Here is a 27,687-nt window from a genome sequence, read left to right as displayed (position 1 = left end):
GGGCTTTGGATGAGATCCTAACGGCCCAATCTAACTCCTGTTGAGATGGAAGGATTTCCATCAGCTTTCATGGGAGCTGGACTGGGCTGCCACAAGAATCATCTGTACCAGCTTTGGACCTGATTTCCAGAGTTTATTCTTGAACAAGCTGCCTCCATAAAAGGCAGGGTGGCTTTAAATTTGGCAAAATCTCATTCATTATGATGAGGGCTGCAGATGTGTCATGGCATTTTTTTTAATCAAAAATCACAGAGCGGTCATGGTCAATATCGTAAAATTCATAGGTTTAGTGTTTGCTCCATGAATTTGGATAAATGATGCCCTGACAAATGAGGGGGCATTGACCACCCATAGCAGCCCCCTCTGCCCCAACACCACAACCCTAATCTCCGCTTGGGGAGGGGGCAAGGCCCTGCCCCGCACTCAGCCCAGGCTCAGGCAGCTCTTTTGTGTGGCTGGTCCCCAGCTCCCCACTCTGGGAGTTGTGATCTAAAGCGTGTGGCTGCAGCAGCATTTGCTCAGGTTTGGCCCTGCTGCCTCCCCATCACATGCTCCCTTCAGCGCTGAGCCAGGGACCCACCTTCAGGAAGTCACGGACAAGTGGAGAAATCCTGGTATCTGTGACATTTTCTGCACTGTGACAAACCTGCTGCTCTAATCAAGCCCTACCGTAAGGGCCTGGGGACTAGAACCCAGGCCAGGGAAAGATACAGCCAGGGCGCACTGTGGAGAGTAGGTGCAACACGAAGTACCGCCCACAAGAGCCAGAATGACAGTACCCCTGCAGCCCTCTGTTTGCCCAAGTGCCCCTTATAATCCCAGGTGTTGCCCTAGGAATTTGTTTGGGAAACCACCCAGATCTTGGCCTGCTGCAATGCCAGACTTTGCTTTGTCTCCTGGTCTCTGACTCCAGCCTGACTTTGACCCTGATTCCTGCCTCTTGATTCCAACCTGGTACTACCTCTGATCTCCGGCCTCCGACCACAGCCTGGCTCTGACCCTGACTCTTGTTTATGGGACCTGGCTCCTGGCCTGGCGACTCCTGTCCCTGGTGGGCAGACCTCAGCTCAGCTGCAACTGCTAGGCAAGGCTGCCTGCGCCCCGGTCCCTTACATCCAATACCTAAACCAGTCATAGGGCAGAGACTGTCTGTTGTGTCCCTTGATCTTTACACAGTAACAATATGAAGAATCCAGACAGGTGCAGCTAGGTCCCAAATAGCCATGTTTACTAACTATACACAGGTTTCAGAGTAACAGCCGTGTTAGTCTGTATTCGCAAAAAGAAAAGGAGTACATGTGGCACCTTAGAGACTAACCAATTTATTTGAGCATGAGCTTTCGTGAGCTACAGCTCACTTCATCAGATGCATACCACGGTATGCATCTGATGAAGTGAGCTGTAGCTCACGAAAGCTCATGCTCAAATAAATTGGTTAGTCTCTAAGGTGCCACAAGTCCTCCTTTTCTTTTAACTATACACAGACAGACCAGTCTCAGCTACACACACCACTGCTCTGACTCGTTTCTGGGGAGTTCTAAAACATAGAACAGAGTGAGCGCTGTCACGTTGTCTGGAGTGGCTCACAACTGTGAGTGATGACCTCAGGGCAGATTGTCAGAAAACAGGGCAGACACCCCAGACTGGTGGTGTGTTCTATAATTAGATTTCACCAAGCCAGTGACAAATGTGTATCCTGGATCATTATACTAGTCTTACCAGAGAGTCCCTTTAGACACTCCAGTCTATCTTGCCACCCAGACAACCTGGACTTTGTGATAAATTGTCACTTAAACCAAAAATAACACCACATCAGTTTGCTCCCAGTCCCAAGAGACCAGTCACTTATCCCAGGTCAAATGGTACTCCAGATCTTACACCAAAGACCACCCTGGCAGCCAATCCTATAGTAAACTAAAAGTTTATTAGCTAAGAAAAGGAAATGAGAGTTATTGAGAGGTTAAAGCAGGTAAAATATATGCACGTGTGAATCACAGTTTCTAATTCCAAACTGGCAGTGATGTAATAAACTGCCAGTCTCCCAAAAGTCTTTCAGGGTACCCAGATTGTCTCTGGTGATCTCCGCTTTACATCTGGTACACTTCCCTGTAAGAGTCCAAACAGTCCATAGATGAAGGATCTTTCCTAGAATCTGTATTTATAGCTTCTTCTGACAGAAAACAAGCAGACAGTGTCTCTACTCATGTGGGCTTTGAAATGTTTGGGTTTTGTTCTAATTCAGAACGAAGCCAAATTTCAAAATCCTCCACAAAGCAGAGCTTCCATCCTGTCTACGGTTCTGATAAAGGCACTCATACCATGGTGAGAAGTGGCTATGTAGACACACAGGCTCTGTCTACACTACAGGTGCTACAGTAGTACAGCTACTGCGCTGCAGCCTTTCCGCCGTAGGGTACCCACTTCCTATAGCTACAGAAGGTGTTTTCCCATCTCTGTAGTTAATCCACCCCTGCAAGAGGTGGTAGCTTGGTCGACAGAAGAATTCTTCTGTTGACCTAGCAGTGTCTACACTGAGGCTTAGGTTGGCTTAACTGAATCTCTCAGGTGTGTACACTTTTCACACCCCTGAGTGACATAGCTAGGTCAACCGAAATTTTAGGTGCAGACCAGGCCGTAGTAACCAAGATGGGGGCTTCATTGTGCTGGGTGCTGCACAAACACATAGTGACCAAGTTTGGGGTCCTGTCACACAGGTGCTGAACAGTCACAAACTCAAGAACAGTCCCTGCCTTGAAGATCTTACAATGTAAATAGAAAAGTTTGAGATTAACTGACTTGACCAAGTCATACAGGAAGTCTGTAGCAAAGGGAGGAATTGAACATACGTCTCCTGAATACTATGCTAGAGCCTTTAGCCTCAAGGCCACCTTTCCACTCTGCAAGTAATGGTAAATACCTCCTCTATCATCCGTCCCCATCCACTGGCCAGTGCAGCTGAGACAATGCTGGGAGAACTGTATTTCAGGCATGTCTGATGCTTCCGGTAAAATATGCATGTTATTACTGTGTTTGTCTAGGTTTATGACTACATCCGCAAATTCATTGAAAATGTACTCGGAAACCCCAAATTTCAGAATCCTGCTATTTCAGCAATGGATGTTCTCCTCTTTGCATTATGCACAGTATTTCACCACAGTATCCATATAAGTGCAGAGGCCATGAGCAAGATTGAACAAATGGCCCAAAATGTTGGCTTGCAGGAAGGCAAATTCATGAACCTGAAAGAACCAAGAAAAAGGTAATATCTAACTCACTATATATTTAGTTTTATTTGCTTGAACTCTGTCTGTGGTTTTAAAGGTAACACATTTACTTCCCTTTAAATGCTCTGAACTGACATATTTGCAAAGCACACAGCTTGGAAAGTAGAAGACTTAATTGTTTATGGATTTTCATTATGTATAATAGGGGCTCAGCATGGGATCACCCTCTTCAGGGTTAACCCTAGAGTGACAATTACTATAGTTTATTATTTGTACTGCAGTAGCACCTAGAAACCACAATCTGAACCAGCAAGACCAAATTTAGAGGCTGCTGTGTGGCAGGTAATGAGTCCTAGCTCTCCTCTAATGTTCGTCAGATGGAAACCTAGTCTATCCCTCAGATCTGACAGCCTTAAAGTCAATGGGAGCAGAGGGTTAGTGCTTCCAAGGAACAGGTCTCCAGTTGGCTGCTAGAGGTGCTGTCCCCAGATGGGTGAGAGCTCTGGTAGGGCTGCCCAATCTGCATTAAGCCGATTGACACAAGAGCCCAAACCTGTTTTCTGTGATGGTCTTAGGTGCAGGAGTCTCTAACCTGTGGTTTGTAGAATGCCCATTGAATCCAGGGAAGATGGACATACAGATGTGAGGGGAGGAACATCTGCCAGCTTTCCAGCTACTGCAACCTTATTATCAGAAAACAGAATTTACAAAGCGGGACAAAAAGTCAACAGCAGGCAGCATGTCCTCCTCTGGCTGTTTTGTGGCTAGCCCTTTAAAATGCCTGGAAACAAACTGTTTTGGGTTGAGTGCCATGTTTCATTTGACCCAAAATAGACTTTTTGGATTCGTTGAAATTTTTTGGAATTTTCGCATTCGGTTCTACCTGAACCAAATATCCCCCCCCCCAATATTTTGGAACAAAAACATCAATTATTCACGCAGCTCTCAAAACGACCACGGCCCTATTTGTACAGCTGCATGTAGTATCTTTGCCTTGTCGTCCATCCAGCCACCCAGTTTGCAGCTGAAGTTCAAACTCATTAAGAGATGCACTGACGTAATTGTGGATACAATTTGTCTGAATACAAGGAATTTTTTTGTTTGTTTGTTTAACATTTTGCATCCCCGTCATTGCAGGGAATGTATTTTAGCTCTGAAGCATGTTTGCATCCAAAGCTCCAAAAACTCTAAGAGCACGTGTTGGGTCTGGCTGCTTCCTTTGCTGTATGAAATTCAAAGGGAATCATTTGAAAAGGCAGAGGACCCTTTAACTTCAGAAGACATGCAGTCTCTGCCCTTTGCTCAGCTGAGGCATGATGAAGAGAAGCAAACGTGAGTCTACAAGGGAAATATTCTGTGAAAGAACGTTGTCGTTCTTTTGTCTCGCAAAATGTAAATATCATTATTTGTGGTATAATGATTTGGAAGCACTTTGCTTGCTGCCTCCAAATGGGTAGTACCCCTGAAGACTGTGTGGGCTAGTGGTTAGAGCAACTGGCCTGGGTCCTGGACATGCCATTGGTTTGCTAGGAGACCTTGGGCAAATCCCTTCACCTCCTCTGTTCCTACATCTGTAACATGGGGATAATGATGTGGCTTCAGAGTGCTTTGGTTCATAGATCCCAAGGCCAGAAAAGACCATTGTGATCATTTAGTCTGACTCTGGTTTAACAGAGGCCAGAGGACTTCCCTGAATTAATTCCTATTCAAACTAGAGCCGACCATTTAGAAAACCATCTAAACTTGATTTAAAAATTCTCAGTGATGGAGATTCCACCATGGGACGGGAGTGTCTATGTTATGAATTTGCTGATTTTAGATTTTAAAGCTGAAATCTAGTAAACTAAATTTGCCAATTTGATTAATGTTACAGGCAATATTGGAGAGGGATTTCATTAGGATAACCCTTTTTATTGAGCCCAGGGAGTGTGAGCTTACTAATTTTGAGAAATTCAAGAGGGTTCAAAAAAGAGCCAGGAGAATTATTAAAGGATTGTAAAGGCCTTATAGTGAGAGATTCCAGGAGCTCAATCTATTTAGCTTAACAAAGAGAAGTTTATGAGGTGACTTGATCACTGTCTATAAGTATCTGCATGGGGAACAGCAATTTGAGAATAGAGGACTCTTCAGTCTAGCAGACAAAGGGTATGTCTACATTTGCCGGTAGATTGGTACTGCTGCAATCGATGCAGTGAGTGTCGATTTAGTGGGTCTGGTGAAGACATGCTAAATCAATGGAAGAGCACTCCCTCATCAATTTGTATACTCCAGCTCCTTGAGAAGCATAAACGAAGTCAACAGGAGACACTCTCCCATCGACACAGCGCAATGTAGCCACCGCGGTAAATGGATCTAACAACCTCGACTTCAGTTACGCTATTCATGTAACTGAAGTTGCGTAAGTTAAGATTGATTTACCGCGGTTGTGTAGACCAGCCCAAAGGAATAACAAGATCCAATGGCTGGATGTTGAAGCTAGACAAATTTAGACTAGAAATAGCATAAGTTTTGAATAGTGAGAGTAGTTAATTATTGGAAGAATTTACCAAGGACTGTGGTGGATTCTCCACCAGTGGCAATTTACTGTATAAATCAAGACTGGATGTTTCTCTAAAAGGTCTGCTGTAATTCAAAAAGGAATCATTTCAAGGAAGTCCTGTGGTCTGTGTTATACAGGAGGTCAGAACAGATAATCACAGTGGTCCTTCTGGCCTCAGAATTTATGAATCTATTAATCTATATTTTTAATTCTAGGTTCCTTTCAGGTCTACTTTTACCTTAGACAGTGTTTCTCAGAGCTGGACAAGTAGTTATTCTTAATCAATCCACAAGTTGATGAATTCACCAAGAACCACTCCAGTCTATAATCAGTAGTTTTATAGATGTTCAAACATCACACTGTAGACATATACAAAATACAACATGCTGTCTTGCAAGTGACTGACATGAACAGCAGCTATAGCACAGAACAGTACAAATCATCATCCATCCTAAAGAGGCCACAAACATCGCCAGCCCAATTTTTGTTTTCCTTTGCAGGTCACTGTAAAGCAACAGTATTGAGGAGAGAATTACTCCTGAGAAGTTTTTCCTGAGATTTCATCTAAATCTGCTAAGCTGTAGTTTGAACCCATTGCCTCTTGTCCTGCTCCTTGGGCCAAAACTGTAATGATAGCTAGTGTAGTTAGTGTAGTTTAAAAAAATAAACCAGTCTGCCCACAGCAAATACCTCCCCAAATGCAGACTTTTATTAACATCGAGCTATATCCCACCTGTACAGGAAAGTTCTGGCGATGATAAAAGACCATCAGACCTTCATCGGGAGCTGCGCTCCTCTGGCAGAGAAAGTCATTGAGATGCTTGCCCTGAAGAATTTTTGTAGAGAGCCTGTTCCTCACATTTATGTGCCCCTGCAGCTTCTTTTGAACAACGTCTACCAGCGGATCACCAGTCGCCTAGCAGAGGGTCGCGGAATAAACGTAAGGTTGACGGACAACAAGCACGTTAATGGGGCCACCTCCCATTAATCTTTATTTCCTAAACCATATTTTCTAGCTGGTCATAAAATCTTTGTTTTTCCTATGGAAAATGTAAATTAAAACAAAATAAAGAAGGGGGCAAATATTGGGGGACAGGGGTCTAAGGGACACTAGAATTGAATCTGGGAATTTAGACAAAAACAGGAAAAAATAATTTAATCAAAATTCCTGTCAAAAATTTTGACTTTTCATCAAAAAAACAAAATCCCAGATAGTGAAATTTTTTCAGATTTCACCAACTGAGCCCAAAATTTTTTGCAGCCATAAAGGGCCAAAAATTGAAAAAATGACCCAAATCGCAAATTTTAGAGGTGTGTGTGTAGTGTTTCTTGACAAAAAATTGGAATTGTCAATTTCACCTTTGGTGAAACTTTCATTTAGTCAAAACTACAATTTTCCATTGGAACAAAATGCTGGAGGAAAACTTTTGAGCAGCCCTAGTAATTTCCTGTAAGGCCTTGGTGAGGTGCCTTGCTTGGGTTTCATTGCTTGTTTCCCAACCCAAGCCTTCCCACCACAGCTTGTCTAACTGAATAGCATAGGGCTCAGTCTCCACCATTTAGGGTGACCAGATGTCCCATTTTTAAAGGGACAGTCCCATTTTTGGGGACTTTTTCTCATATAGGTGCCTATTACCCCCCACCCCCTGTCCAGTTTTTTCTCAGTTGCTATCTGGTAACCCTACCACTATTGAACTTAATCAGCTTTAAGTCTAGAGGTGCTGTCACACCAGTGTAATGAGAATTTGTCCATTGATTTCAATGGGAGCTGGATCAGGACACAAGCTAAATATTTTGGGCATGGAGTACATGATCCTTAGGTGTGGCTTAGCCATGCGAGGTGCAGGATCTGCAAAGTCTGGGAGGATAAAGGTGACTAGGGCTCACTGAAAATTTTCTGTCAAAACTGTTTTTCAAGAAAGTTTGGGTTTTCAACAAATCTTTGTTTTGTTTTTCCTTTTGGTGTAAAATTTTTGATTGTTCATAGGAGAAACAAATATCCAAAAGGTTTTGGCTTTCACCTGAAGACACTGGGCTTTCTTTCTTTCTTTCTTTCTTTCTTTCTTTCTTTCTTTCTTTCTTTCTTTCTTTCTTCCAAAAAGTTGAAGTTCTCCATGGAAGAGATGTAATTTGTGATGAGCTTTAAAGTTGACCCGTTTCCATGCTATGCGCTCTTTCTGTGGTTTCAGGAAAGTGATGTCAATGTAGCTTTGCAGGACATTGCCAGAAGGACAGAGGCTTGGCTTGGTACCAGGTGAGTATTTTACATCCAAACTTCTTAACAAGGTAGCAAAGAAACAGAAAGCAGCCACCACCATCATGGGGAGATGCAGGAGGAGGTGATGGTGCTGTTGCCTGATCTTTAGATTGTGTATTAATTATATAGATTACTTAAGAATCCCCAGTTATCACTTTGAGGGTTGACAGGTTCTTGTCCCAAGATCAGGCCCAGTATTATTTAAATTGTTATATAGTTGGGAACCCCAATGTGCACAGTTGCAACAACTCACACTATAGGAACTCTTTTATATTTACAAATATAGTTTATTAGTACATTTAGCACAGTCACAAACACCCCAACTTAGTAAAATAGAGATGCTACAGAATGTACATCTGCACTTCCAGATACTCACATCATCCCTTGCAGAACAACCTGAAGTGTTAGCCATCATCTTCCTCATCACCATCACCTTCCCCACCATTGCCAGTGGCCATCATTCTGGCACCTCCCAATGACTACATCTCTTTCTCCTACCTTCCCTAGGCTGGGATGCCACTTTTATAATATGTTATGCTGACACCACTATGTTAGATGCATATTTAGTAGGGGATTTCCCCCCTTTTCCTTATTTGCTTTCCTCATCTTACTAATATTGGAATGTCTTTTTCCTATAGGTTAGTACATCAGTGATCTTAACTTAGTATCATATATGTCAATTCGTTACCATGGCCCTTTTGTGGTTAGGTATCACATTTGTTGTTTCTGTCCTACTTGCTTATTTTGGTTCTTTCCAAGTTCCAAGTTGTGGTGTATCTGTTAAGTTTAAAAGGGTATGAACTTAGGAAAGCCCCTATGCTAACCTGCTTTAATGCATCCTCTATGCTAAAAGTCATAGCCATACATGGACCTTATGCATTAGCTCATAACCACCTATCTAGGTGAAAGGTCCCAAATATATGTATACTCAGTGGTGAGCTGGAGCTGGTTCTCACCGGTTCTCGCGAACCGGTTGTTAAATTTTTAAACGGTTTTAGAACCGGTTGTTAACCTGCTTCCCTGCAGGGGGCGCTGAGGCTTTGATGGGCTCCGGCCGGGAAGTGATGTAAATCCTCCTCCGGCCACCAGGAGCGCTGCGCTGCAGGAGCCCTGTTGCTGCTGCTGCTCCCCTGGCCCTGGGGCTCCTGATCCCACATGCCCTGCCCTGAATTTTAAAAATTCCTCCCGGGCAAATGCGGACGTATGATAACCCTGTGGATACAAAAAATACATACTGGGGCACATCCCTTAAATCAGAACTTTTTATAGGGAACCCGTTGTTAAGATTTTGGCAGCTCATCAGTGTGTATACTAACTTTGCTATCTGGGTGAAAGGTCCCGGACATATGTTTGCTAACTTTGCCTTAGCTCAACCTATTAATAAAACAAATAATCAAACCTATAAGAAAATAAGAAACTTATAAGAAAAGATATATAGGCAAGCAAACAGGCTAGCCTATAGGCTACACGCCCCCCTTTGTAAATGAACCTCATCACACAGGTACAGATGTAGATGGTCAAACATCTGTGGGAACAGTTTCAATGCCATTTTCCACTGCTTGGGGTGGAGGAAGGGTATCATGAAGATGATACTCTAGACCCTAGTGCATTTTTGGAATGGGTACCATATATATATATATTTACCATCATTAATGTTTGGTACCTGTTTAGGTTTTTTTTGCTTATACCAATTGAATTTACACTGAGTGCAACCTAAAATAATGAAAATAATCTCTATTGCAATTCCTTGGACCGTAACCCAGTCTTTTACTTCAAAATCTACCTTGGGGATTGTTGAAGACTCATCACCTTCATTCATTAATTGGGTAATAGCTTGTTTGGCTTTATACATATCGTTAATAATTTTTATGAGGTCTCCTTACAATTGGTTACCATGCAAAATTGGCTATTTCCAGCATAGGTCACCCTCTCCATCAGAGTCTTCCACTTGGTCAGCCTTACCACACAAAACAGTGTCTGTCTCAAACACATTACATCTACAGATGTACTGAGGCCCTTAACCTTTATTTTCAGCTCCCCAAATACTTGGGGTTTTCTGTTGGGCTGTTTATTTGTGCAATGTTTATCTGTTCAAAGTTCATAGGCCTTAAGCCTTATGCTAACTTGTAGAAGCTAATGTCTTCCAGGATACAGGCCTGTAGGTTGCCTGCATTACTGCTGAATATAATGCAAAGCAGAATATAATGTAAAGCAGTAAATATAATAAAGGCAAGCTAGCCCACTGGGCTGCAGTAGCAGTGAATATAACAAAGGCCAACTAGCCCACTGGGCTATGGGTGTTAATGAACCCTTGTCCCTATTACATAAGATGAGGACTTTATCCTTAACACAATAGATAACAGGAAAATGGGAATTGCCACCTACTTAATTAGTATAGGTGTATATGTGCCTTTGGGGTTTGGCAAAAATTTAACCCTGTGATCCTGCACTCCAATTGACCAAAAGAGTAGATTTAAGGTATATTGCAATAATAGAATACCAGCCACTTCACTATATGTTACCCTCTACATCCAAGCCTATTGCTAGCATAGGCGCTTACCTCCCCACTTTCCCATGGGTGCTCGACCCCACTCCGCCCCCGGCCCCACCTCCACTCCACCCCTTCCATGAGGCCCTGCCCCTGCCCTGCCTCTTCCCACCCCTGCCCCACCCCCATTCCAACCCCTTCCCCAAATCCCTGCCCTGACCCCACCTCTTCTTTGCCTCCTCCCCTGAGCGCACCATCTTCCCACTCCTCCCCTCCTTCCCGGAGTGTGCTAACGCTGCCAAACAGCTGTTTGATGGCGGCCAGGGCGGAAGCTCTGGGAGGTAGGCGGAGGAGCGGGGACGTGGCGTGCTAAGGGGAGGAGGGGGTGGGGCAGGGGTTGAGGAGAGCTTGGCTGCCGGTGGGTGCAGAGCATCCACTAATTTTTCCCCATGGGTGTTCCAACCTACGGAGTCGGCGCCTATGACGGCTTGGTTAGCCTGGCAGGCTACCAACGATGACAACGGATTTTATGGTACCTTCTTTCTGACCACACCGTGGTGTGTCCACCTCAAATATATTTTATCTGCCAATGTGCTGATACCCCTCTTCAGAGCAACAGGCCATCGGTGGAATTTTTCTGTTTGGGTGATAAACTACCAGATGAGATACATTGCTGCATTTATTAGAGACATTGTCTTCAAGGTGACCTACTGAGTGGGTAACTGCCAAGTGACCGAACACATTCTCACCTGGATTGAACACAGGCAACGAGGCTGTGAACAGGACACACAAGATTTTGCCATGATAATCTTAGTTAAATAAGAGTTTTAATTAGGGTGCAGTGTTACAGACCCCAGACCTGAATTGCTTTGAGTGGCACTTCAAGAATTAAACAAATGGCTTTTCCTGTTTCCTGTTTTAAAAACAGTAATTTACAATACAATGTAGCTATTGCTAATCCTTGGTGTAATGTGGGACCTTTTCCAATCCTATAATTATAGGATGGTGTCGTATACTGCATACATAGCTGATTTACGCCCATTGCTACACCTGGTATAGATGTACCCTCTCCAGAGTTGTTGATTTGAAGATAAACCCTGCCATAAATTATTGAAGAGCTGAGTTTTCAATGCTATTTCCTTTGCTGTATCCACAGACGTCAGACAGGAAGTGCAGAGGATGCTCTGCAGCCAAAGGAGTTGGAGGATGTTCTGCAGTGCCTTAATTTAACATTTACTTTGGTGAGAAAGTTCTTGAAACACCCAAAGAAAATACCATTCAACCCCGTGATGACGTCACTGCAGATTTTTGAATTGTTCTCTGGAACAGAAGATTTACTGCAAACCAAACGGGTAAAATGAACATTTTAAGTTATTGATGAGGGATAGCTCAGTGGTTTGAGCATTGGCTTGCTAAACCCAGGGTTGTGAGTTCAATCCGTGAGGGGGCCATTTGGGATCTGGGGCAAAAATTGGGGATTGGTCCTGCTTTGAGCAAGGGGTTGGACTAGATGACCTCCTGAGGTCCCTTTCAACCCTGATACTCTATGATTTTATGAGGAATTTTCTCTAAATGTTCCAAGGTTTCTTTCAGGATGCTCATACCCTTGTTAGCGGCCACGAACTTTGCTGTGCCAAAAATGTCCATTTGTAAAACCATGAATTGTCATTGAGGTGCCATATGTGATCTGGCAGAGAACCCGCATAAACCTTCTCAAATAAAACTGCTCAGAGCAGGCTAATTGGAAGCATGGCAAACATGCCAGAAACCTCCGGAGCCTTGTCTACACCAGGGCTCCCACTGTTGAACCAGTGGTAGCAATGGTGGAATCTTGCTATACAATTTCCTAGTGTGCACTCAGTGGGCCAGGTCCTCCTCTGATTGCCAGAGCTCCATTGATTCCAGTGGACCTTTGGATGATTCATACCAGCTGTGGTATCATTGACTGCAGTGGAGCTGTTGCCAATTTACACCAGCTACTGATCAACCAGCTCTGCCAGCCTGTTCCAACTAATCCCGCCACATTGTGTTAAGTGCAGCTGTACTGCGTGGTGGAGAGATTCATTGGAGCAGATTGGAAGGGCGGTGACTGCGATCTGAGGCACAGTGCATGTGTAACGTGAGGGATCCAGGATGAGGGCTGAGGTCATTAGCCTGTGTCAGTAGCGGTGGGGGTGGTCAGTAATCTGGTCGCACACATCCTGTGGTCTCTGAGGCACAGTAAGGGGCAAGCGAAAGCAACGTCTCAGGAGGAATTCTCTGTGCACAGGTGAAGGGCAGGGAACTGTTTGCCTGTCAGGGGTGGTTTGTGTAGAGCAGGCTCAGTGTTGGGGTGTAGGCCAGGGGTAGGTAGCTCCTGTTTGCTACGCCTGACTGAAAACTGAATTTTGCTCTAGAAAAGAGAACATGTTAGACCAGAGGCGCTGAGTTTCTGAGTTCCCGGGGGCAGGAGGGGCGGGGTGCTCGACTCCCGCTCCACCCCAGGCCCCACCCCCACTCCACCCGTCTCCCAAAGCACCACCCCTGCCCTGCCTCTTTCCACCCTGCCCCACATCTTCCTGCCCCTGCTCTGGTCCCTCCCCCCAGTGCCTCTTGCATGCCGCTGAACAGCTTATCGTGGTAGGCAGGAGGCGTTGCAGGGGAGGGGAAGGAGTCGATCGGCGAGGCCGCCAGCAGATGGGAGGTGCTGAGGGGCAGGAGGAGCTGGCTGCCAGTGGGCACTGAGTACCCACAATTTTTTTTTCTATGGGTACTCGAGCCCCGGAGCACCCACCGAGTCGGTGCCTATGTGTTAGACTGTGTCCTACAGTGCTCACACTTTCTGTTGCATCTGTCAGGGCAGAGCGCTGATGTGTGTGTTGTTGGGGGTGTTGGGGCATACATTGCTCAAAGATTTAAGGTTGTTTTGTGGGGGTGGCTTGGACGTTAACACTGTATTTCCTGGTTTTCAGAGGTTTAAGTTTGTGTTACATTAATTCTGAAACTGCCTGGCTTTCAGAGATTTAAGTGTAGATGCTCTGGAAGGGCGCAAGAAAGTGCTTCTCAGTAGATAGTGGAGAAGCTTCACAATGTGACCTCATCTCTTCGATGTTTTGATCAGCAGTAAAATAGCTGACAATGTGGTCCTTTCAATTACAATGAGGCTTCAATTACAATGGGGAGGGATAGCTCAGTGGTTTGAGCATTGGCCTGCTAAACCCAGGGTTGTGAGTTCAGTCCCTGAGGGGGCCATTTAGGGATCTGGGGCAAAAACTGGGGCTTGGTCCTGCTTTAAGCGGGGACTTGGACTAGATGACCTCCTGAGGTCCCTTCCAACCCTGATATTCTATGATTCAGAGTTAACACCCCACTGAAATATTCTCCCTGTCACTAGCAGCTTTTAAATCAAGATTGGATTTTTTTTTTTAAAGATATACTCTAGTTCAAACAGGAATTATTTTGGGAAAGTTCTCTGGCCTCTGTTTACAGGAGGTCAGACCAGGTCATGACGATGGTCCCTTCTGACTCCTAAATCTATCAAACTATGAATTGCGCTTTGTTCACAATTCGGAGGGTTTATTAGCACCCTTAAGGCCTTAGAAGAATGACTTTATTTTTAATTAAGTTTAGATTCTGAAGCGCAAGATGGCAACCCTAAAAAAAGGAGTACTTTTGGCACCTTAGAGACTAACCAATTTATTTGAGCATGAGCTTTCGTGAGCTACAGCTTACTTCATCGGATGCGAATACAGACTAACACGGCTGTTACTCTGAAACCTAAAAAAAAGGGTTTGCTCACTGAATCACTTCAACTTGGCCCAATTTGTCTCTTGAGCTAAGTCTACGCTTAGCAGTTTAAAGCACTGCCATGGCAGTGCTTAAAGGGACAGTGTGGTCGTACGTGAGCACCGGGAAGACAGCTCTCCCAGCGCTCTAGGTAAACCACTTTGCGCTCCCAGCACTCGGATCCTGTCTACACTGGTGCTTTACAGCACTGACGCTTGTTGCGCTTGGGGGGGGGGGTGAGTTTTCACACCCTTGAGCAAGAAAGTTTCAGCGCAGTAGCTTCCCAATGTAGACAGGCCCTTGGTTTCAGTTATTTTCTCTTGTAGCTCCCAGAACTACTTAAATCTGTCGTTTCTCCAGCCATCTGATAATGAGTTTTGCACAACTGAATTTTCCAATGACCTGATATTTAGGCTTCTGAATAGTACCAAATCTTGAAATGCAGTCTTGAAATTGGTGACTTTCTTTTCAAGTGTTTGATTTAATGTCTATAAAGGAGATGAAAAGCTGAGTTTACCACTTCTGTAACTTGCTTCTTTTTTTATTTTCAAGGATTTCCAGGACCTTAAGCGGACCCAGGGGCTCAAGGAATTTATGAATGTAGCAGAATCATGGATCAAGGAGTTATTCCCCAAATTGTCTGAACAGGAAAAAGTCTTTTTTGATTATATTGACGTGAGTCCAAAAAATCCCAGTGAAACTGATTTTTTCATTCCTATTAAAAGTAGTCAACTGATAGGTTTATTCTGTTCTTAGAAATGGCAGCAGCTCATTTCCACTGGGCTGTTCTGTGAAGAGTGGACCCGTGACTGGCAAAAACTTATTAAATCTTTGTTTGCGGAGTGGATAAAAAGGGTGAGTTGACTAACTGAAAATCAGAAAGATGGTCTTTCCCTCAGAGAACTGAAACGGAGGTACAGACAGATGGGAAGAGAGCAGTGGGATGATTATTATTGGAAGAATAAGCAACAGTAGCAGCGTACCATGGGGGACCATCACAGCATCCATTGTTTTTAAGGAGAGATTTAGAGGGAGATGGAGTATGAGGGACAGAGTAGGGACCAGCTGTGAAGGTCCTTGAAAGTAGAGTTGGGGAACATTTTTGGACAAAATTTTTTTGCTGAAAAAAGCAAATTCGGTGACATCAAAACAATATTGCAAGTTTGTGTTGATTTCCCTCAGTTGCTTTGGTTGGTTGAAAACAAAACCAAACCAAACAGAAAAAAAACAACATTTTTGTTTTGATATTTATCAACTGAAACGTTTCAAGTTTTTGATTTGAACTGTGACTTTTCATTTAGAAATTTCCTTTGATTTTATTTTTTTAAAAATAGTTTAAACATGCTTGAAATCAAAATGAAATGTTTGACCCAAAACAAATATTGTTCCTGATTTTTTCTGGAATTGTCAGCAAACCAAAATAACCCCACAACCATGATTCACACAGCTCTAGGCATCATAGCATCAGTTGTGTTTAAGGAAATATTTAGAAAAAGAGAGATGAGAGGCAGGGTGAGTACCAGCAGTGCAGGTCCATGAAAGTGAAGACAAGTACTTTGTGCTTGATATGATGGAGCAGAGAAAATGCCACAGTGTTGGGTGTGATGTGAGCAAAGTGACGAGCCAGGACAATGATCCTTGTGGCAGGGTTTTGAACAGATTCAGTGAAGAAGATGGGATTTGTCCAGGCCAGAGAGGAGGAGGTTACAGCTGTATAAGCACGAGATGATGAGGGGCTAGATGAGAAGGTTAAGGGGTGACTTGATCACAGTCTCTAAGCACCTACATGGGGAACAAATATTAAATAATGGGCTCTTCAGTCTAACAGAGAAAGGTCTAATATAATCCAATGGCTGGAAGTTGAAGCTAGACAAATTCAGACTGGAAATGTGTAAAATGTTATCAGTGAGGGGAATAAACCATTGGAACAATTTACCAAGTGTTTTGGTGGATTCTCCATCACTGGCAATTTTAAAATCAAGTTTGGATGTTTTTTCTAAGATACCTGCTCTAGTTCAAATAGGAATTAAATCATAGAATCATAGAATATCAGGGTTGGAAGGGACCCCAGAAGGTCATCTAGTCCAACCCCCTGCTTGAAGCAGGACCAATTCCCAGTTAAATCATCCCAGCCAGGGCTTTGTCAAGCCTGACCTTGAAAACCTCTAAGGAAGGAGATTCCACCACCTCCCTAGGCAACGCATTCCAGTGTTTCACCACCCTCTTAGTGAAAAAGTTTTTCCTAATATCCAATCTAAACCTCCCCCACTGCAACTTGAGACCATTACTCCTCGTTCTGTCATCTGCTACCATTGAGAACAGTCTAGAGCCATCCTCTTTGGAACCCCCTTTCAGGTAGTTGAAAGCAGCTATCAAATCCCCCCTCATTCTTCTTTTCTGCAGGCTAAACAATCCCAGCTCCCTCAGCCTCTCTTCATAAGTCATGTGTTCTAGACCCCTAATCATTTTTGTTGCCCTTCGCTGGACTCTCTCCAATTTATCCACATCCTTCTTGTAGTGTGGGGCCCAAAACTGGACACAGTACTCCAGATGAGGCCTCACCAATGTCGAATAGAGGGGAACGATCACGTCCCTCGATCTGCTCGCTATGCCCCTACTTATACATCCCAAAATGCCATTGGCCTTCTTGGCAACAAGGGCACACTGCTGACTCATATCCAGCTTCTCGTCCACTGTCACCCCTAGGTCCTTTTCCGCAGAACTGCTGCCTAGCCATTCGGTCCCTAGTCTGTAGCTGTGCATTGGGTTCTTCCATCCTAAGTGCAGGACCCTGCACTTATCCTTATTGAACCTCATCAGATTTCTTTTGGCCCAATCCTCCAATTTGTCTAGGTCCTTCTGTATCCTATCCCTCCCCTCCAGCTTATCTACCACTCCTCCCAGTTTAGTATCATCTGCAAATTTGCTGAGAGTGCAATCCACACCATCCTCCAGATCATTTATGAAGATATTGAACAAAACCAGCCCCAGGACCGACCCTTGGGGCACTCCACTTGATACCGGCTGCCAACTAGACATGGAGCCATTGATCACTACCCGTTGAGCCCGACAATCTAGCCAGCTTTCTACCCACCTTATAATGCATTCATCCAGCCCATACTTCCTTAACTTGCTGACAAGAATACTGTGGGAGACCGTGTCAAAAGCTTTGCTAAAGTCAAGAAACAATACATCCACTGCTTTCCCTTCATCCACAGAACCAGTAATCTCACCATAAAAGGCGATTAGATTAGTCAGGCATGACCTTCCCTTGGTGAATCCATGCTGGCTGTTCCTGATCACTTTCCTCTCATGCAAGTGCTTCAGGATTGATTCTTTGAGGACCTGCTCCATGATTTTTCCAGGGACTGAGGTGAGGCTGAGTGGCCTGTAGTTCCCAGGATCCTCCTTCTTCCCTTTTTTAAAGGGAAGAAATCAGGGAAGTTCTTTCAGTGATGGAGGGTCCCTGTTGAATTTCACTGAAGGCAATGCGTGTGAACCATGCACCCAGAGTTTTTCAGTGTAGTGGTGACTGTTGGTCCATGCATGTGTCCTTACATTGCCTGGTGGTTTTGCCCAAGATGATAAAGGATGGGGTGGACTGACTGCGTCTTCAGTTCCTTCTTACTGCCGCGTGGTCTCAGTCACAGATTCTGCTGGCCTCTCATCCTTGGTGATGCATTTTCCAAATAAAATGGTTTTTACTCTTTAGTTAGGAATTTTAATGGTTTATGTAGTAGTTTCTTGTTTCTGAGAGTTTCATAGAGTTAACAGCTGGAGACACCATTTTGGCAGTTTCCAACCAAAAACACCCCTGCCCCCTCCAGCACCCATGTCTGGGTACTACATGTAGACAGGATCTTCCATGGTGTTCAGTAGTAATTTTCTTGTTTCTGAAAGTTCTGTAAGTCTCTGAACTTCCTACCCTTGTTTGTTCTCCCTCAACGATTCCATTGTCTTCCTCACACCCCCGCCTACCTAGGTACTGCTTGTTAATTACTTGAAGAAGAAGGGGAGGTTATTTACCTGTAACTGGAGCTTCTTTGAGATGTGTGGTCCCTATCTGTATTCCAAACCCACCCTCCTTCCCCTTTGCTGCGGATCTGATAGGTCTGCAGTGAAGAAGGAACCGAAGACACAGTCAGTCCACCCCGCCCTTTATTGCCTCAGGCAAAACCACAGTGTAAGGCAATGTAAGGGCACATGCACAGACTGATGGATACCAGTACTTTGAAAAGCTCCAGCTCTGGGCACCCTTCAGTGCAATACAGATAGGGACCACACATCTTGAAGAATCTCCAGTTACAGGTAAGTTACCTCCCCTTCTCTGGCCTGTATTATACAGGCCGTCAGACTAGATGATCACAATGGTCCTTCTGGTCTTGAAATCTATGACCTGATTCCTCATGGATTTGCAACCTGTGCATCATTTACATCTGTGCAAAGGAAATGTAAATTGCTACCATCAGGGGCATGATCAGGTGTCATTTCACCCCCACTTGACATTGCAGCGAATGATGTCCTCAGCTGGTATATGTTGGTGTGACTCCAGTGTGGACCTACTGATTTACACCAGCTGAGGATCTGATGACAGGGGAAGGATCACTTGATAATTGCCCTGATCTGTTTGTTACCTTTGAAGCACCTGGCATTGGCCACTCCCCCAGGAGTACAATGGTTCATCTAGCCCGGTATCCTAGGTTAGCTGAACCATGGTACTCCTGGGGGAATTCTGCGCCACTGCACAATGCAGAATTTTGCAGAAATTAATGTTTTTTGCACAGAGTTTCCTTTCCCCTACAGAAATGGGTTGCAGTGCTGCTGACTGCCACTAGGGGCCTCTGGACCTGGCAGAGCCCAGCTCGCACATAGAAGACACTGCTGGGAGGGAAGGGGAAGGAGCTAGAGGGTTCCTGCTGCTGTTCCCAGCATGCCCTGAGAGAAGGAGAGGGTGGTGCGCAGCAAACTCCACACAAACCTGGGACCCAGCATCAGGCTGTTTCTACCTCTGGATCCCTGTGTCCTGAGGGGCAAGCGGTGGGTGGCTGGGCTCTCGGGGGGGGGGGGGGGAGAGGCTGTGGGTATCTGGACAAGGGGGCCCCCCACAGCTGGGCTCTGCCTGAGAGGAGTTGTGGGTGTCTAGCCTCCTGGCTGGGCTCTGGCCAGGGGAGGGGGCAGAGAAACAGGAACTTGGGTTGTCATAGGGGTTTCTTTAACTCTCTACTCCTGGGGGAAAATCTTTCATGTGTCTGTATTGTTACAGACATACTTGCTGACAGGTATTTTGAAATAAATTACCAAAATAATTGAATCTGATGTGATTATGTAGTGTTATTTTAACAAATAAAATGTGCAGAATTTTAAAATATTGTGCGCAGAATTTTTAATTTTTTGGCACAGAATTCCCCCAGGAGTACCATTGGTCAGTGTGGCCGTTGTTATGTTCCTATCTGACTCATCATGAGCTTTAAGAAAGGTTTTTCTGAGGGTATAAAGGATGGTTGCATAACAAATGTTTCCTTGTTCTAGGTGAACCATAAACATCTGTTTGATCACTACTTGGTTTTCATTAACATTAACAAGTTCCGAGATACAGAATTGGAAAACTGCTTTTCACAACACATCATTCAGAGTATCAAAGGGCTGACAAAAAGCAAGGTATAGCAGAATCTCTCTCTTCCCTCCTGTGTAGCACCTGCCTGACCTTCACTGAAGAGAGGGACCAGAAGCCAGGAAATCCTGAGCTCTGTTCCCCACTCTGCCATGTTGGATGGTTTTGTGCATGTTTATTATACTATTGGTCACGCTTTATATGAGGGGAACACTTACAAATAGATTATAAAGTGTTACTAAATGATTAATAGGTGTTATAAGGGGCAATTTTTTGGAGGGGCAAATAGTTTTTCTGCCCCCAAAATGCATTTTTTGGAGCTCCAAAGCTATTCACAAATTTGGGTCAAATTCAACAAATAGTTCTGGGGGGAAAACTGAAAAAAATCATAAAAATTGAACATTTTCGCTTTTTCAAAACATTGCGACTTTTCATTTTGAAATGGCATTTTATTCTCAAAGTTGGTCAATTAAAAAAAATACACATGGACCCCCCCAAAAAGTGCAAAACATCCCAAAATAGCCAAATCAAAATGAAAAACTCAAAAACAATGTCTATTCATAGATTCATAGATATTAAGGTCAGAAGGGACCATTATGATCATCTAGTCAGACCTCCTGCACAACGCAGGCCACAGAATTTCACCCACCACTCCTGCAAAAAACCTTTCACCTATGTCTGTGCTATTGAAGTCCTCAAATCATGGTTTAAAGACTTCAAGGAGCAGAGAATCCTCCAGCAAGTGAACCGTGCCCCATGCTACAGGGGAAGGCGAAAACCCTCCAGGGCCTCTTCCAATCTGCCCTGGAGGAAAATTCCTTCCCGACCCCAAATATGGCTATCAGCTAAACCCTGACTATTCAAGTTGACTAAAATGTTTTGGTTGACTTAAATCAGATCAAAATCCTTTAAACAGTGGCAACGCTGCGGAGGGGGGGGGGCACCTCTGGAAAAGTGTGTGTGTGGGGCTCACCGTGGGCCACGCCAACGTGCAGGCCATCATGTGACCCACTTCTCCCCTCCCACGAGTTGCCCCTGCCTTTAAATAATTAATTTTTGAGTCAACCAGAAACTGTTTGATTCAAAATGGCATTTTCTGAGTTTTAAGTTCAACAAGAAACTTAATAAAGGGGTTTTAGTTCAGCCCCTAAACCCAAAAATCCATTATTTCCTCAGCTGTAGTTATGTTACAGACGTGAGTAGTGCTTTATACACTGTACAAAAACATCAGCAGAATTTGAGAGATGGTTTTAAGCTCTGTGTGTGTGTGTGTGTGTAAAATATCTCTACCCATATAGTTAGAAAATATTCTTTCTTATAGAAGTCAATGTTGAAAGAAATTCTTCACAAATTTTCAAAGACAAACAAGCCAGTTCTTGCACAAATCGTATCTATTATCATTGAAAGTACGTGGACTGAAGAATTGAATCAGATAGCGAATGCTAACCGGTTTGAAGAGAACACAGCCAGAGTTCTCAAATGGCTACTCAACTCCTCCATGGGCTTGGATATTATCTCAGCTGTCCGTGAGTTTCTATGTGGACATTTTGTTCCAGTGATCTCAGAATGGGTTCAACTTATTGGGATCATAGTTAAGTGAAAAGGAGTTGGCTGGGTGCCAAATCCCACTAGTCATCTATCTCCAGCTGTAGATGCCTTAAATGCATTTGAAAATCTGGCCCTTAGAGATTTAAGACTAAAAATGGTTAACATTTTTTAGACACAACCTTTTTTTGGCAAAAAATATAGATTCAGCATCATCGTTTTATGAATTTGTGTCCATTTCACCAAACTGTTTTGATGGGGGGGGGAACAAAAAAAAATTGAAATGTTTTGTTTTGACATTTTCGAAAAAAAGTTTCAATTTTTGAGTTTGAAACAACTGTTTATGTTGAAATTACCTTCAATTTTATAAAAATAAAATTAAAAAAAAACATTAAAAGCACACAAACCCATAACAAAATGGTTTTGCCAGGAAATAAAATTATTTCAACTTTTTGATTCACCAAACGTTTCAAAAAATTTCAATTTCGGGTCTACTCAAAATGATTTTCCCCCGGATTTTTTTGGAATTACCGGTGAACTGATAAATCTATTATTTGCCCAGCTCTACTTAGGAGTATGCCAGGGCTTATCATAATGCAGCTGAGTTGTCCCAATGAAGTCAAGGAAGTGAGAAACTGTTAACATTTTCTGGGGTTTGTTGTTAAAATAAAGAAGAAAACTCCAGTGCATTTTCTGAAATCATTCCCAGTATCTCACTATATTTTTTGTATTTTTGTATTTTGCAGAAAATTTGAAGCCCAAGGTTCAAAATCAAATCAACAGAGACGCACAACTGCTGCTTTCAAAGGTGTCTGAGTTGTTCTCCTTTGTGGGTCTTAGTTTATTTTCTGGAGACATCCCATTCGAGATGCTACCTGCCATTCTGCAACACACACAGGAGTTTGCCGAGATGCTGACTCTCATCGGTGAGTTTGCAGCTTCATACTTTTATCCCTAAGAGGTGCCTTAAACATATTAATTTTTTTTCTAATACATTCAGAAAAGAAAAATGAATATAAAATGCAAACCGTATGTTATTGCAACTTCTATAGAATATCATAAAACCAGTTGTTGTTAATAAATAAAATATTCAAAGGTGGAGTCTTAAAATATGGGGGGGGGGTAATTGAAAACCACTGTGTTAAATGTGATGGATTGACATTTTTTAAGTTAAAACACTCCTTCTTTATGAACACCTGGTAGCAGCTAGATATTTGCAGCACCCTTACCATTTATTTTAAAAATGCAGTTACATTCTAGACATTTACAATATTCAGTTTTGGCTATTTATGCTGATTATATCAGGAACTCCAATACTTCATGCTGCTTGCAAAATGTTTGTATGATTTGTAAGAAGTTGAGGGACAAAAGTTCTCTTCCAAGCTCTTCCCACAACATAAGCTCCACCCAGTAGTTCTCAGTGCTATTATTTGAGGCACTTTGCAGACTCAGGCAGATATTTGTTGTTGCATCAGTTAAATTCAGAGCACCTTCCCCATATCATAGAGATTGTCTCAAAAATCTTGTGTATCTCTTTTCCAGAGCCATCTTATTCTCAATATATAAAGGAAGTGCTGGATGTCAGAAGAAATGAGTTTGAGCAGCTGAAAAAGCAGACAGAGCAAAGACGAGCATTTCTGTATCTATGCAGCTGCATCTTGGGCATCATAAATGGTACCATCCTGTTCTGTTCTCCTACAGTACATAATAATAGAATTTCTTACACACTTACTGGATGTGTGATGAATAATAATAATAGAATTTCTTACACACTTACACACTTACTGGGGTGTGATGGGTTGGATCACAGAAAACCCCTTGGGAACTGCCAACTGATGTGTTGAGATTACTTCTGCCCCTGCTTTTTTGCCCTGGCAGCTTGGGACTTCAGTGTCCTGCCTGGTTTGAGCCAGACACGCTAGCCTGCTGCAAACCCAGACCCAAGTCAGAACCATGTCCCGGAACAGCTGCAGGCTTAACTGAAGGAGGCTTAAAAAGTGTTCCTGTCTCTGACACTCAGATGCCCAACTCCTAATGGGGTCCAAACCCCAAATAAATCCGTTTTACCCTGTATAAAGCTTATACAGGGTAAACTCATAAATTGTTCGCCCTCTGTAACACTGATAGAGAGATATGCACAGCTGTTTGCCTCCCCCACAAGGTATTAATGCACACTCTGGGTTAAATAATAAGTAAAAAGTGATTTTATTAAATACAGAAAGTAGGATTTTAAGTGGTTCCAAGTAGTAACAGACAGAACAAAGTGAATTACCAAGCAATATAAAATAGAACATACAAGTCTATGCCTAATACTGTAAGAAAGCTGAATACAGATAAAACCTCACCCTCAGAGGTGTTCCAGTAAGCTTCCTTTTACAGGCTAGACTCCTTCTAGTCTGGGTCCGGCAATCACTCCCACCCCCTGTGGTTACTGTCCTTTGTTCCAGTTTCTTTCAGGTATCCTTTGGGGGTGGAGAGGCTATCTCTTGAGCCAGCTGAAGACAAAATGGAGGGGTCTCCCAGGGGTTTAAATAGATTTTCTCTTGTGGGTGGACACCCCTCCCTGCCCCTGTGTAGAATCCCAGCTCCAAGATGGAGTTTTGGAGTCACATGGGCAAGTCACATGTCCATGCATGACTCAGGACTTACAGGTAGCAGCCATGGCTCACATGCTACCTTGAACATCTTCAAGTAGACTTCTTATGTGGATTGGAGCCTTCCAAGATCCATTGTCCATTAAGTGTTTCTTCATTGGGCACGTAACTTGCACATTCATTTCTCAAGAAGCTGACCAAATGTTTTGCTAAGGCTACTTAAAATCAAGCAAGTACACAGCCAATATTCATAACGTTGAGTACAAAAATGACACATGGATACAAATAGGATGAATATATTCAGTAGATCATAACCTTTACAGAGATATGTAACATGGCATATGTAGCATAAAACATATTCCAGTTATGTCATATTTACATTCATGAGCATATTCCCATAAAGCATTATCGGGTGCAGTGTCAGAGGGAGGACTATATCCTGGAAAGCAGCAACACTAGAAAGGGGATTCTGATGGAAATCAACTGAATATGAACTCCCAGTGCAGTTCAGTGACTAAGAGGGCAAATACAGTCCTGGGTTGTATGAGCAGGGGAATATAGAATAGAAGAAGGGAGATGATATTACCTCTGTATATGGCACTGGTGAGGCCATTACTGTATACTCTGTGTCCAGTTCTGGTGTCCATACTTCCAAAAGGATGTTGCAAAACTGAAAGGCTTCAGGAAAGAGCTACAAGAATGATTCGAGGTCTGGAAAACCTGCCTCCCAGTGAGAGAGTGAGGGAGCTCAACCTACTGGGCTTATCCAAAAGAAGGTTAAGAGGTGACATGATCCTGGTCTATAAGGACCAACACAAGGAAAGAATAGCTGGGAGCAGAGAGGTCTTTAACCTCCAGACAAAGACAAAGCCAGACCTGCTGGCTGGGAACTGAAGGGAGACAAATTTTGGCTGGGAATAAGGGGCTTGTGTTTACCAGCAAGGGGAATTCACTACTGGAATAGCTGCCCTAGGGACATGATGGATTCTCCATCACTGGGAATCTGTCAATGGAGATGAGGTGTCTCTTTCTCAATGCTCCGCTATAGCTCAGCCAGGAGTTACTGGGCCGGATGCAGGAGTCACTGGGTTATGCCGGAAGCTGGATTGGAAGATCGGAATAATCCTTTATGGCCTCTGTGAATCTGCTTTACAGCTAGATTGAGAATTTTCCTCTGTGGAACGGTTACACTTGGGGCAGTTCCTCCTTTCAGAATGATTGTCACAGGGTCTCTGCAGACTCAGGCAGATGTCACAGCAGTGGTTACACGCGGGTTACATTTAGATGGTCTTCTTTGTGACCCTGGGAATTTCCTAATACTTGAATACTTTGCAACTGTAACCTTCTTTCGGTGTAGCTCTCTGTATTTAATTATATTCATAATGTTTACTGTCCCACCCCCTATGACTCTGCTACACACACAGTTAGCTGCTATCCCAGATTACCATGTCATTATTTTATTAAAAGACAATGAGAATTGTGAATGTTCATATAAAAATCTAGTTGTCATGGCCATTTAAAGGGCAAATTTAAAGGATCTAGGGGTGTCAGTGGACAAGAAGCTGTATATGAGTCAACAGTGTGCCTTTGTTGCCAAGAAGGCTAACGGCATTTTGGGCTGTATAAGTAGGAGCATTGCCAGCAGATCGAGGGACGTGATCGTTCCCCTCGATTCGGCATTGGTGAAGCCTCATCTGGCGTACTGTGTCCAATTTTGGAAACAGTCCAGCGGAAGGCAACAAAACTGATTAGGGGTCTGGAGCACATGACTTATGAGGAGAGGCTGAGGGAACTGGGGTTATTTAGTCTGTAGAAGAGAAGAATGAGGGGGGATTTGATAACAGCCTTCAACTACCTGAAAGGGGGTTCCAAAGAGGATGGATCTAGACTGTTCTCAGTAGTAGCAGATGACAGAACAAGGAGTAATGGTCTCAAGTTGTAGTGGAGGAGGTTTAGGTTGGATATCAGGAAATAGTATTTCACTAGGAGGGTGGTGAAGCACTGGAATGGGTTACCTAGGGAGGTGGTGGAATCTCCATCCTTAGAGGTTTTTAAGGTCAGGCTTGACAAAGCCCTGACTGGGATGATTTAGTTGGGGATTGGTCCTGCTTTGAGCAGGGGGTTGGACTAGATGACCTCCTGAGGACCCTTCCAACCCTAATCTTCTATGAAATGTTTTTCTACAAGATCTGTTCTAGTTCACACAGGATTATTTTGGGGAAGTCTTTGGCCTGTGTTACACAGATGGTCAGACTAGATAATCACACTGATTCTTTCTGGCCTTGGAATCTATTAATTACATGTTAATAAATTTCTATCCCCACACTGTTTAGTTGACATAGGTGCCATGAAACTCAGTGTTGCAATTAAACAGAGCATTAAGAATCAGATGCTGGTGAAGAAATACTCCATACATGGAAAGGAGAAAAGTGAAGGTCTGCAGTCGAACCCACTCGCTAAACACAACAACATGGTTAGAAAAGTTCATACCCTCCAGGAAAGCCAGTTCTTCCGGAAACTGTGGAAGCTGAAAGCGGAACTTGCCAAGAATGAATTCCCAGACAAAGCCCTTCTTTCCCTGGATGCAGTGCAGGAAAACGTTTACATCCCGGCCATGGACGATTTTCGAGACACCTATCGGGCCCTTAAAGATTTTTCCATCAGCCTTGGTGACATTGAGAGTCAGTTTGGAAAGCTGCTAATAGATGAACAGGTGCTCAGAAAGGAATTTAAAATCATGGAGGAGAGCGAGGGAGAACCTGGCAGCAAGTCTGAGTGGGCTGAGGCTGCGGTGGTTAAGATTAACAACTACATGAAACTCTCCATGGTGGTGAACACAGCCAAAATGATAGATGAGCTACGAAGGACACTGGGACTTGGTGGAGATTTCCAGCTCCTTGATGACCTGACCAAATATGTACGTAGGACTCTCATAAATATCATTAGGGCAATTAGTTAGACAAATGCAGTCTCATTTTACGCATCTACTCATTGTGATCTCATTTACTCAGGTGAAAGCCTAGAGTGACTCCATGGAAAACACTGGAGTTCCAGTGATGTAAAAATGGCATAAGCAAGATGAATTTTTTAAAAAATTTTTATATTATGCAGCTACTAGAAGCAATAACCTGAGATCAGGGCCCTGTTAGGCCGGACGCTGCATAGACTCAGTGACAGAGAGCAGGGCACCATTGCGCTAGGAGCTGCACAGACTTTCAGTCTTAGATTCACAAAGCTACTGAACTTTTAGGTGCCTAGAGAACAACACTGCAATCCACATAGCCTGGGTTAGGGCCCAGGCTCCTTGTACAATGAGTGGAGAGAGATAGGTGCCTACGAATGGGGAACAACCTAAGGTATCCAGTGGGAGATGCCTACAACAAGGGGTATGTGCAGGCTCTGCCCCTCTTTCAGACATAGGTACCGAAGTCAGGGCTGCATGGAGGCACCTATCTCTTTCAGGGATTCACAGCTGAGAACCCTCTTTGGGGTTCGGTGCCTAAGGCATTTTTGCAATAAATTTAGTCACATTAATAACAAATTTCAGAGTAGCAGCTGTGTTAGTCTGTATCTGCAAAAAGAAAAGGAGGACTTGTGGCACCTTAGAGACTAAAAGGGTGTGAGTTAGAACCAATTCAGTGGTCAGCTCTTTTCTTGGATAAGA

At 43.6% G+C, this 27,687-nt stretch overlaps 1 protein-coding gene across 1 annotated transcript in view; it reads left to right on the top strand.

Annotated features, from left to right (window-relative positions):
- The window catches only part of LOC144267066 (E3 ubiquitin-protein ligase rnf213-alpha-like), a 174,163-nt gene that overhangs the window by 51,654 nt on the left and 94,822 nt on the right, over positions 1-27,687 (top strand). Inside the window, exons 17-28 of the mRNA XM_077820731.1 lie at positions 3,039-3,259; positions 4,362-4,556; positions 6,505-6,703; positions 7,953-8,017; positions 11,665-11,860; positions 14,826-14,948; positions 15,030-15,128; positions 19,803-19,931; positions 21,206-21,410; positions 22,176-22,355; positions 22,972-23,103; positions 26,357-26,940. Coding sequence (XP_077676857.1) covers positions 3,039-3,259; positions 4,362-4,556; positions 6,505-6,703; positions 7,953-8,017; positions 11,665-11,860; positions 14,826-14,948; positions 15,030-15,128; positions 19,803-19,931; positions 21,206-21,410; positions 22,176-22,355; positions 22,972-23,103; positions 26,357-26,940 — 2,328 coding nt within the window. The remainder of the gene's footprint in view (positions 1-3,038; positions 3,260-4,361; positions 4,557-6,504; positions 6,704-7,952; positions 8,018-11,664; positions 11,861-14,825; positions 14,949-15,029; positions 15,129-19,802; positions 19,932-21,205; positions 21,411-22,175; positions 22,356-22,971; positions 23,104-26,356; positions 26,941-27,687) is intronic.

The sequence above is a fragment of the Eretmochelys imbricata genome, chromosome 6 (genome assembly GCF_965152235.1).
Source record: "Eretmochelys imbricata isolate rEreImb1 chromosome 6, rEreImb1.hap1, whole genome shotgun sequence".
Taxonomy (NCBI): Eukaryota; Metazoa; Chordata; order Testudines; family Cheloniidae; genus Eretmochelys; species Eretmochelys imbricata.
This window is presented reverse-complemented; position numbering and strand designations above follow the sequence as displayed.